Below are 12,486 nucleotides of genomic sequence, written 5' to 3'. Positions count from 1 at the left end.
AGCCCCCAAACCCAGTTTTTTTGCTACGACCTGACCTGTGTGTGCTGAACGAACGAGCTTGGATGCTGTTAGCTTGTGTGTTTGCTGTGGATGTGCTGTCAGAAGCCAGCGGCCAACCAGCCAACATTGTAAAAGCAAAGAACTGGTCTGACTCTGGTAAACCGTTTCTATGTGTCTGCACGTTATGTAAATCATGGATGTTAAAATCAGTGGTGATTGTCTAAAGCACATTCCTACTGCAAAGCTTTTCGGCTTCACATGAGTGTAAGCTAACTGGTCTCAGTAAAGATGTGCCAGTACATTACTGCTGGATTTCACAAGTAAAAGGAGAGACAAGCGGCTTTATATCTCGGTTTTATACGTATACTGTAAGCATACACAGTATGTACACACACACATACATACATGCATATATATATATATATATATATTAGTCTTATAATGGAGATATCAGTATATGCATCAGTGGAACGTGAAACACAACGTAACAAGTGAGACTTTATCAGATAAAAATATGCAAAACAGAATTTGCAGAGAGACGTCTGAGTGATTTTATCAAAAGATCTATAAATAGATCTGCTGTATCTGCTCTCGTCATACAGAGCTGTGAATGGACACATGATGATAAGAGCTGCATTCTCTCAGTATCATACATTAGCTACTACTATGTATCACTGAACATAAAGTATATATGGATTATGTGTATTGACTTGCAGATGAAAACATGAGATTCCGTGGTGTCTTTATAAAAGACAACATGTTATAAGTGAGCTCCAGCTGTCATCCTAGTTACGTCTTAATGTCATCAAGTTGTTGAAATTGACTTTTTTGATGATATTTAGTAGATTTATTTGGTAGTTTTCTAAATGTATGTTTGATAAAACGAAACAGCTGTGTCACTGATGTGATAAGAGAAAAGTGTTCTAGTTTGTGTTGCAGTCGTGCTTTGGTCCGATATCCAGCAGTATGAGCCAACGTTTCGTCTGCCTAGTCATCTGCGTCTGAATTGTTGTTCAGCCATGATTTGTTATGTTTTAGTAACATCAAGACAACCAGCAGAGTGATTGTTTCATCTTAAAAAGAATGGATTTAAACCCTAAATATGATCTTTTTATAACTGGGAAATGTGTGTTTGTGTGGTTTTGTAAAGGGTTTTCATTGGCTGAGTGTAAGTCAGAGGCAAAGGAACAGCTGCCAGGTTAGTGGTCTCAAGCATCGCAGGGTGCTTTTACACCAGGATGGTCAGTGAGACTCGGTTCCGCTGGGAGAGGAATTCTGGATGAACTGGCTCCTGGTTTGGTTTGTTTTCACACTGCGCTTTGCTTTTGTGGACTAACCCACCTGGACAACGTTACGCAGTCATAACAGCAGCGTGTTCAGGGCGAAGGACCCCAGAACAACCACTGGCCAAGAGAAAAAGGAGAAATCCAGCTCAGCGATTGCCTCAACCAAAGATGACACTTTTTTCTATTCTATTCTATTCTATTCTGCTCTCCAAAGCAACGTACATGTAAGAGTGAGAACAACACAAGCCAGAAATCAGACAGTAGGACCATCACAGAGAAGTGCTGGTCAGACTGGTGCAGGTCTAGTTGGACGCAGATATTGCCAGGTAGGGCTGGAGTTTGTGCAATATCTTTTTATTTTTTGTTTTCTGGTATGTCTCCCCTTCCCCCCCCCCCCCCCCCCCCCCTGCAAAAGTCCCTTTGTTAAAACACCAGGATCTGTAGATCACATGATATGGTCTTACGGTCTTATTCGGTGCTGAATTCTCCGTCTCGTAAACAATGGAGCAACAGTAGATTCCTGTAGTTCAAACCTGATCTGGTTTGTTCTTCAGTAATATTGTAATTTTAGTTAAAAATGGTCTCAAAATGACAACAATAATCGCTTAGCGTGATATTATCATCTATCGCAATCATTTCTGAGACAATCGCATGACAATATTTGTTTCCGTGACAGGCCTATGCTTGGGTTGATCATTGAAGTGGGAACTTACTTGTGGATGTTACTCACAGTGTCCAAACACTTTTGTTTGGACACTGAGACCTCCAGCTAAAGTCTGTCGTGGCATGTGGAGGAAGTACGACTTTGTCCATCTCAGTTTTTAGGTTTAGGTAAACTTTATTAATCCCCGAGAGGAAATTCAGGTTCAGAAACAACATTCTTTTAACAGACAAACATTTAACATAATTAACAGGTCACAGGTCCGAGTAGCCTAGGCCTCGCAGCCGGAAATCCAGCCTTACAAAAGATAAGAACAGAGGTACATTAGGATCTAAGGTGGAGGGCAAAAAAACAGGTACCACCAGACTGTGGCTCATGACGGTGCAGTCTGGTGGAGAGACAAAAAAAACCCCCACCTCAGATACACATAAGCACAAATTCAGACAATAGACAACACACAGTCTAGGAAGGTGGTGAGTCAGAGGGTGAGGGAGGGGCACAAGGGAGGAGGACAGAGCATCAATGAACATCCCATTCCTTTCTCAGGAGGGTTGTGCCAAGATATAGGTAGCAAGATATAGATATGGCAAGATATAGATAGTTTGCCCTTGACCTTGAGTCCATGACTGGTCTCACATGCTGGCAGCTCCAAACAGCCTGATGCTAGGGAAGGTGGGGGTGGTGGGGTCAACTTCCACCGATATGATCAGACATCCGCTCAACGCTTGAATCAATTCTGCGGACCAGCTCCGGAACTCCCACCAGTTTGCCAGTTTGGGCCAGGCTGGCAACTTGCTTACAGTCGAGGTCGGTCAACGCACGAGTCTGTGCACCGCTTGCTCGGCACATTCCGCTACTCAATGGACGTCTTTCCGCCTCACCACACCTATAATCTCTCCTTATCCCCATGTGCTTTCAGAGGAGGAACTTGCAGCAGTGCAGATTAATCAGAGGGATTTAATTAACTTGGCCACTGTGCACACATCAAGCACAGATACAAGACAGGCTATAAACTCAGACAGTTTTTTGAAGCAGAGAGGGGTGGGTGTAGGCAGAGGCATTGGAGGAGTCCCTCATGGCTCAGTCCCGACGTGTCCAGCCACCCCCCGCCCATCAAGACAACAACCCTCTGCTCCCCACCTGGACACCACCCAGTGGCAGAGGTGGATGTATGATTCCTGACCCTAAGCCAACAGAAAATTATTTATTCCTTTATTTGCATGGGGAGAGCAGCGTTAGGCGTCATTTGGACTATTGCTGATGACGTTGATGTTGGACGTGTTGCTCTCTGGTCCAGAGCTTTATTCCAAGCTGAATATCTGAGACTGTATCTGATGCATGCTGGGAAAATGATGGCAGGTACTCTGCTAACATCTCCTTTGATCAGGAATGTTTTAGTGTGTAGTGGGACTGGAAAGAAGATGTCAGCAGGTGGCAGTTTTCCAGTTCAGATGGAAATCTGAAGGAACCGCTGAATTTCAGGGTGGGGGACAGCCCTCTTGGTAGCTGTAGTCTGCCGTTTTCAATGCTCGCAGCAGCACCCTGAGGTGTCGGCCTTCCCTGAGTCCCAGAGGAGGATGATGACAGAAGTGTTACAAGCCCTTATTGCATCATCATCTGCTTTTCTGTTCGTGAGTTTAAAGCAGAGCAAAATGATGACTGAGCTTCTGCCACCATGTTACACCGTTACCACGGTAACCGAGACAGTGTCTCCTCTAACATGTGGCGCGCAGTTGGCTGCGAGGTTTCATGTTTGAAGATTGTTGTCATGCTTATTTACTCCAGGCTGACCACAGCATGTGTGTGTGTCTGTATGTGTGTGTTCCTGCTGACTCAGTGTGTCACGAACCACCTTGAAGTCACCTTGCAGTGGAGCTGAGGCCAGAAAGCAGCAGCCTGTCGGCTTCTCTCACCATTACCATCATCTGCTGTGTGTGTGTGTGTGTGTGTGTGTGTGTGTGTGTGTGCTCACATGGACGACTCTGAGCCGAACCTTCTGCTCTTTCATCACACACAACGTCTCGTTAACCCTTCCAACTCCTGACGACATCGGCGGTCAGCTGCTCAGTCAAAGCGCCCTTTCCTTTACCTCCAGATGAGCAGCTGACCCCTCAGGTTGGTGGGTCTGAACGTTTTTCAGCCAGCATCCAGATCCCCCACCGCCCCAACAGTAAAATGTCGGCCACTGCTACGTTCACGCTGCACGTTTCACCTCCGTTTTCTCAGAGCAGATTATTTTTGTGCGGTTGTTTCCATTCCGGGCAGCACGGTGGAGTAGTGGTTAATGCTGCGGCCTCACAGCGAGAAGGTTTGAGCCTCGGCATGAGTTGCTTCTCTCCGGGTTCTCCGGCCTCCTCCCACCATCCAAACACATGCATGATGGGTTAACTGGTTACTCTGTCCCTAGGAGTGAGTGTGAGTGGTTGTCTGTCTGTGCCAGCCTTGTGATGGACTGGTTACCAGTCCAGGTGTACCTGCCTCTCACCCACTGATTGCTGGGATAGACTCCAGCTTTAACTGGACGACATGATGAGGAAAATAATGAATCTTCACAGTCAGACCTCACATGTTTATGGAAGTGAATATGATGCCACAGTTGTCAGTTTGTGTGTGAATTTAAAGTTGTTGTGCGGTCAGAACAGACTGAATACTGGTCCAGCAGCCTGAAACTGGGCGCAGACTGGGACGGACGCTCAGTGACGTAATAGTCAGATGAAATGTGACACGATGACTTTAAACAACATCCCGTTTGGATGTGATTTAGGAAGACAGGAAGTGGACTGGCTCGGATCAGATTTCTGCTGTTCAGACTGGAGAGAGAAGTGGATCACATGTGGACTACATGCATCTGAAGCAGACAGACGCTGTCAGACATGCAGCACAGCTCTTTGCTTAGCTCCATGTGAAGTGGTAGAAGGATGAGGAAGTATCAGAAACACTGAGCGGGTGTGTGAGCACCTGCCTGACGGTCTTTCTCTCTGCTGGTAAATATTTCATGTTCGCAGAAATGTTCATCATAACATCTAATTCTGTCACATTTCCTTCCTGTAACTTCCAGAACATGGACAAGACGCAGCTTCCGTCGGTGACACTGATCGTGGGCTGTGGAGTGTCTTCTCTTACACTGCTGCTGCTCATCATCATCTACGTCTCTGTGTGGAGGTAAGAGATCCCGACACCGGTCCCACGCTAACGGTTCTGATGACGTCAGGTCAGGGAACATCAGGCCTCCTGTTCCCTGAACCAGAACCTGGGTCCCATCAAGCCTGGAGGAAGATGGAATAACCTGCTCATTAACCAGCTGAACTCAGTCTAGACCTGAACCTGGAGCTGAGCCAAGACCAGACCAGCTGCAGCAACCCCAGATCATAGACTTCCCCCACATGCGGATACAGGAACACTAGACAGGAACAAGGTCCATCTGGACCCGTAAGACCACATGATGAGTCTGGAACAGGGTGGATCTGGACCCGTCAGACCACATGATGAGTCTGGAGCAGGGTGGATCTAGACCCGTCAGACCACATGATGAGTCTGGAGCAGGGTGGATCTGGACCCATCAGACCATATGATGAGTCTGGAACAGGGTGGATCTGGACCCTTGAGACCACATGATGAGTCTGGAACAGGGTGGATCTGGACCCGTCAGACCACATGATGAGTCTGGAACAGGGTGGATCTGGACCCTTGAGACCACATGATGAGTCTGGAACAGGGTGGATCTGGACCCGTCAGACCACATGATGAGTCTGGAGCAGGGTGGATCTGGACCCGTCAGACCACATGATGAGTCTGGAACAGGGTGGATCTGGACCCGTCAGACCATATGATGAGTCTGGAACAGGGTGGATCTGGACCCGTCAGACCACATGATGAGTCTGGAACAGGGTGGATCTGGACCCTTGAGACCACATGATGAGTCTGGAACAGGGTGGATCTGGACCCGTCAGACCATATGATGAGTCTGGAACAGGGTGGATCTGGACCCTTGAGACCACATGATGAGTCTGGAACAGGGTGGATCTGGACCCGTCAGACCACATGATGAGTCTGGAACAGGGTGGATCTGGACCCGTCAGACCACATGATGAGTCTGGAACAGGGTGGATCTGGACCCGTCAGACCACATGATGAGTCTGGAACAGGGTGGATCTGGACCCTTGAGACCACATGATGAGTCTGGAACAGGGTGGATCTGGACCCATCAGACCATATGATGAGTCTGGAACAGGGTGGATCTGGACCCTTGAGACCACATGATGAGTCTGGAACAGGGTGGATCTGGACCCGTCAGACCAAATGATGAGTCTGGAACAGGGTGGATCTGGACCCATCAGACCACATGATGAGTCTGGAACAGGGTACATCTGGACCCATCAGACCACATGATGAGTCTGGAACAGGGTGGATCTGGACCCGTCAGACCACATGATGAGTCTGGAACAGGGCGGATCTGGACCCATCAGACCACATGATGAGTCTGGAACAGGGTACATCTGGACCCATCAGACCACATGATGAGTCTGAAACAGGGCGGATCTGGACCCGTCAGACCACATGATGAGTCTGGAACAGGGTACATCTGGACCCGTCAGACCACATGATGAGTCTGGAACAGGGTGGATCTGGACCCATCAGACCACATGATGAGTCTGGAACAGGGTACATCTGGACCCATCAGACCACATGATGAGTCTGGAACAGGGTGGATCTGGACCCGTCAGACCACATGATGAGTCTGGAACAGGGTGGATCTGGACCCGTCAGACCACATGATGAGTCTGGAACAGGGTGGATCTGGACCCGTCAGACCACATGATGAGTCTGGAACAGGGTGGATCTGGACCCATCAGACCACATGATGAGTCTGGAACAGGGTGGATCTGGACCCGTCAGACCACATGATGAGACTGGAACAGGGTGGATCTGGACCCGTCAGACCACATGATGAGTCTGGAACAGGGTGGATCTGGACCCGTCAGACCACATGATGAGTCTGGAACAGGGTGGATCTAGACCCGTCAGACCACATGATGAGTCTGGAACAGGGTGGATCTGGACCCGTCAGACCACATGATGAGTCTGGAACAGGGTGGATCTGGACTTGTTGCAGGTCCAGAGTCCGGTCTTCCTGCTGGTTCCGCGGTTCTCCTCTCTGATCAGTGGTCTTCTTCTGGCTCCACAGCTGATCAGTCACATTGTTCATGTGGAACTGGTCTTACTGGTCCAGAGTTGTGCTGCTGGTTTCCTTCCATCTGGTTCCAGCAGACGTTGCAGTGATCACCGTCAGCATCCTCCAGGATGTTTCCCACCACGTTTCTTCCTGGAAGACCATGCTCCCCACCATCCTTCCAGTCTTTAACCATGTGTTGGACGGTTCTGGACCCGGTTCTGGACCCAGTTCTACCAGTTTGGTCTCCAGGTGGAGACTGCCCCTCCCACCACGCTGTGTTCTTAACATTGAAATGGTTTTCTGAACCATACGTTGACAAGGTGACGACCTTTTGGTTCGGGGTCGTAGGAGCATGATTTGCAGCAGACTGCAGGTGTGTGTGTGTGTGTGTGTGTGTGTGTGTGTGTGTGTGTGTGTGTGTGTGTGCTCATGTTGCAGATCAGTATGTGTGAAACTGCAGGAGGTCTGAATGTGATGAATGTGCTGCAGACAGCATGGATCCTGATCCCGTTGTCTCCTCCTCCTGCAGGTACATCCGCTCCGAGCGATCCGTCATCCTCATCAACTTCTGCCTCTCCATCATCTCCTCCAACGCCCTCATTCTCATCGGGCAGACGCAGACAAGAAACAAGGTGAGGACCAATCAGAAGGCCCCGTGGCACGTCCACAGCGATGCGCTCCCTTCTCATCCTTCTGTCTGTTTCAGGTCCTATGCACCCTGATCGCGGCGTTCCTTCATTTCTTCTTCCTGTCATCGTTCTGCTGGGTTCTGACGGAGGCGTGGCAGTCGTACATGGCCGTGACGGGTCGCCTCAGGAACCGCATCATTCGCAAGCGCTTCCTGTGTCTCGGCTGGGGTGGGTGGACGTCCACAATGCTTAGTCCTCTGAGTGGCGTCCTGTCTGTTAACGTCCACGTCTTTCCCTCCAGGCCTCCCCGCCCTGGTAGTGGCGATCTCGGTGGGATTCACCAAGGCGAAGGGATACGGAACGCCAAGCTAGTACGCCTCCTCCTGACCTATTCATGCTGTGATGTCACACGAGTTTACAGCCTAATTAACGTCTCTCTTCCTCTGTTTCATCTATTTTTACTCCCGTCACCATCCTCCTCTTGTTCTGCTCTCATCCCTCCTCTGATCACATCTGTCCACATCTGCATCCTCCTCTCTTGTAGCTGCTGGCTGTCTTTGGAAGGAGGTCTTCTCTATGCGTTTGTTGGACCTGCTGCAGCTGTAGTCTTGGTATTTTCTCCTCCTCTTTCAGTCTGTTTGCAGTTTTCCCATCATGTAACACAGCAGTTTCCTCTGCATGCATGCACCCAGGCACGGTGTCGCCGGACCGGATCACGTAGAACCAAGTAAAAATGGATGTGATGATGCCAGACATCTTACCAAACGCAGACTCATCAGGAAGCCCTCTTCTCTGCCTCCTGCTCTCCATAGTTTCTTCCTTCTCATGTTTACCTGTCACGATCTTCTTCCCTTCCTCACCTCCTCCCTGGCTGGTTTTACCCGTTCTTTCCTGTCCTACCTCCCTCCTGTTTCCAGCCTCTTGCGTTTGCCCTCTGCTGATCCTTCTTTTCTTTTCTTTTCTTTTCTTTTACTCCATGCATCCTTTCCTCCCAGCATATTCCTGTTGTTGTTTATTCCCCACTCTTCTCTCCTCATCTGTTTCTTCCCAACATTTGACTTTCTGTGCCTTAAATCTCCTCTTCTTTTCCGTTTTTTTCCTCATGTTTTGTTTTTATGCAAACCTTTCCATCCATTTCTAACTGGTTTGTGTGGTTTGACATCTGGGCACCACTGTGTCCACGTCACAGGTCAGAGGAGCTGCTGTGGTTTTATTTCACGTCAGCTTTACACACAACATCACATATGATGACACAGGAACCGTTTTTACGGAGCCGTACAAGGAGACAGTGGAGAAGAAAACCTCCATCAGGACCAGAACCAGGAAGGAAAACCTCCATCAGGACCAGAACCAGGAAGGAAAACCTCCATCAGGACCAGAACCAGGAAGGAGGTCCATCTTCCTGGACCGGTGGGGGTGTAGAGGACAGGACAGAAGGTCGACCAGCAGCAGAACTTTAATCCAGGAAAGAAGAAGAGAAACAACGTCAGAAGTTTCTACATGGAGAGTCAAGAGAACAGAGAGGATCCCAGTGCATACTGGGACGTCTCCCAGTGCATTATGGGACGTCTCCCAGTGCATACTGGGAGGTCTCCCAGTGCATTATGGGACGTCTCCCAGTGCATTATGGGACGTCTCCCAGTGCATCATGGGACGTCTCCCAGTGCATTATGGGACGTCTCCCAGTGCATACTGGGAGGTCTCCCAGTGCATTATGGGACGTCTCCCAGTGCATTATGGGACGTCTCCCAGTGCATACTGGGAGGTCTCCCAGTGCATTATGGGACGTCTCCCAGTGCATTATGGGACGTCTCCCAGTGCATTATGGGACATCTCCCAGTGCATACTGGGAGGTCTCCCAGTGCATTATGGGACGTCTCCCAGTGCATTATGGGACGTCTCCCAGTGCATACTGGGAGGTCTCCCAGTGCATTATGGGACGTCTCCCAGTGCATCATGGGACGTCTCCCAGTGCATTATGGGACATCTCCCAGTGCATACTGGGACGTCTCCCAGTGCATCATGGGACGTCTCCCAGTGCATTATGGGACATCTCCCAGTGCATACTGGGACGTCTCCCAGTGCATTATGGGACGTCTCCCAGTGCATCATGGGACGTCTCCCAGTGCATACTGGGACGTCTCCCAGTGCATACTGGGACGTCTCCCAGTGCATCATGGGACATCTCCCAGTGCATTATGGGACGTCTCCCAGTGCATTATGGGACGTCTGCCAGTACATACTGGGACGTGTCCCAGTGCATCATGGGACGTCTCCCAGCAGCCTCTGCCGTTGGACTACAAAGACGCATCCGGCAGAGAACTTGGTGGGTTTTAATTTCATGGCCGCCTGGTTTATTTTCTGTCAGTGTGAAATGTTGGAACACGTCGGAAGTGAACGTGACGCTTTCAGAGGCTGCAGTATGTGAGGAACCAGTAGGGGCAGTGTTGGGAGCGATCTGACGGGGTCAAAGGGTCACAGGGTCAAAAGGTGTCTTGAACATAACCTGGCCAGTTAAATCCGAAGTGACCCTCATCTTTACGGTTTATCGAGACCTGCAGAAGCAGAAACACGTCTGAGGCGCTCACGTGCTTGCTTGGAGGAAGATGATGGCAAATTCCAGTAGTGTCTGTGTTGAAGACTGGTTCGGAGGAACTTCATCAAGTATGCGACGAATTCTGCTCATCATGGAGGCAGCTGGCTACAGGAAGACGAGCCACAAGCCCCGCAGACGTCTCTGTGAGCTTCATCAGGAAGAACGTTAGAGTCCTGAAAGGTAGAGAGGAGTCGGCTAAGTGAAGGTTCTGCCTCCCATTCAGCTCCAGAACCAGTCGGAACCAGCAGAAAACCTGCAGAGTAAGCTGGAACTGGGAATCTTCTGCTGTAGATGGAAGACGTCCGTTTAACATTCCTGGACCAGTAGAACCTTCCTCGGTCTCCAGCGAGCAAACCAAGAAGTTCCTGTGAGCTTCAGCTGTTTGTGCTCCAGACTTCACAGACATGTAAAGTTTACAGACATGAACCATCAGACAGGGAGGCTGCGGGAGACAGTCCGCCTCCACCTGCACAGGCCTCGTCCGGCACCTCCTTCTTACCACAAACAGGGATTCATCTTAGAAAATCCTTTCATCTCCGTTTTACCTCTCATGCTTCATCTGATGTGTGCTGCTGACGTTTAATATGCTATCCTTCTGGTTTTACGGTGCCGATGTGCATGGTGTGTGTGTGTGTGTGCTCTGACTCAGTCATGTGCATGGTGTGTGTGTGTGTGTGTGTGTGTGCTCTGACTCAGCCATGTGCATGCCACTCTGATCATGTCTGATATGATGAAACCGTGTCGGCGGCGAGCGGCGCTGCATGCTGGCGTGCTGGAAGTGCCGTTACTCTGCTGTAATCTTCTGCTTCTTCTCTTCGACAGGTTAACATGGTTATTGGGATTCTCGTTTTTAACAAACTGGTGTCCAAAGACGGCATTACTGATATGAAACTAAAGGAGAGGGCGGGGTATGCCTTTTACCACACATCCATTTCACACAGAGACCCATAACCAGCCTGCTGGGGGGGGGGGTCAGTTGATAAAGGAGCTGACGTCACTAAATTTCATGTCAGGAGGATGGAGAGCATCCTGGTGTGTGTTCTCGCGGTCTGGTTATCGGTCCTGCACAGACTGAGCAAGATGAAGATGATGACTCATCTCATTGCTTTGTTTTATGTTTCTTAATGTGTCGCATTCTTTGTTTGCAGGTGTTGCTCAATGTAAACTTCTGTTGATCCATCCGTTTTTTTCTCCCGTTAGCTTTCTTTTCATAAAGGGAGGCAGGATGTCAGAGACGACGTAAAACTGCTGGGGTCAGTCCTCCAGTTCAGCTAGCTAACCGCTAAACCAGGCCGGAAAAGGGTCAGACTTCCGGTTCAGCTAGCTAACCGTTAAACCAGGCCGGAAACATGTCAGACCTCTGGCTCCGCTAGCTAACCGCTAAACCAGGCCGGAAACGGGTCAGACTTCCGGTTCAGCTAGCTAACCGCTAAACCAGGCCGGAAAAGGGTCAGACTTCCGGTTCAGCTAGCTAACCGCTAAACCAGGCTGGAAACATGTCAGACCTCTGGCTCCGCTAGCTAACCGCTAAACCAGGCCGGAAACAGGTCAGACTTCCGGTTCAGCTAGCTAACCGCTAAACCAGGCCGGAAACATGTCAGACCTCTGGCTCCGCTAGCTAACCGCTAAACCAGGCCGGAAACAGGTCAGACTTCCGGTTCAGCTAGCTAACCGCTAAACCAGGCTGGAAACATGTCAGACCTCTGGCTCCACTAGCTAACCGCTAAACCAGGCCGGAAACGGGTCAGACTTCCGGTTCAGCTAGCTAACCGCTAAAGCAGGCCGGAAACATGTCAGACCTCTGGCTCCGCTAGCTAACCGCTAAACCAGGCCGGAAACGGGCCAGACCTCTGGCTCCGCTAGCTAACCGCTAAACCAGGCCGGAAACGGGTCAGACCTCTGGCTCCGCTAGCTAACCGCTAAACCAGGCCGGAAACATGTCAGACCTCCGGTTCAGCTAGCTAACCACTAAACCAGGCCGGAAACGGGTCAGACCTCTGGCTCCGCTAGCTAACCACTAAACCAGGCTGGAAACGGGTCAGACCTCTGGCTCCGCTAGCTAACCGCTAAACCAGGCCGGAAACAGGTCAGACCTCATGTACCGCTAGCTAACCGGTAAGCCAGGCCAAAAACGGATCAGA

The 12,486-nt window shown here is 50.0% G+C and overlaps 1 protein-coding gene across 1 annotated transcript in view; it reads left to right on the top strand.

Moving 5' to 3' along the window:
• The window catches only part of adgrb1a (adhesion G protein-coupled receptor B1a), a gene marked incomplete at its 5' end in the record, with an annotated part of 143,903 nt that overhangs the window by 105,190 nt on the left and 26,227 nt on the right, over positions 1 to 12,486 (top strand). The window contains 6 exons of the mRNA XM_079240472.1: positions 5,006 to 5,109; positions 7,650 to 7,752; positions 7,827 to 7,977; positions 8,051 to 8,120; positions 8,294 to 8,360; positions 11,168 to 11,253. Of these exons, the coding sequence (XP_079096598.1) occupies positions 5,006 to 5,109; positions 7,650 to 7,752; positions 7,827 to 7,977; positions 8,051 to 8,120; positions 8,294 to 8,360; positions 11,168 to 11,253 (581 nt within the window). The remainder of the gene's footprint in view (positions 1 to 5,005; positions 5,110 to 7,649; positions 7,753 to 7,826; positions 7,978 to 8,050; positions 8,121 to 8,293; positions 8,361 to 11,167; positions 11,254 to 12,486) is intronic.

Source organism: Telmatherina bonti, assembly GCF_933228915.1.
Source record: "Telmatherina bonti genome assembly, chromosome: 5".
In the NCBI taxonomy this organism is placed as follows: domain Eukaryota; kingdom Metazoa; phylum Chordata; class Actinopteri; order Atheriniformes; family Telmatherinidae; genus Telmatherina; species Telmatherina bonti.
The sequence above is the reverse complement of the archived record's forward strand: the minus strand, read 5'-3'. Positions and strand labels throughout refer to the sequence as shown.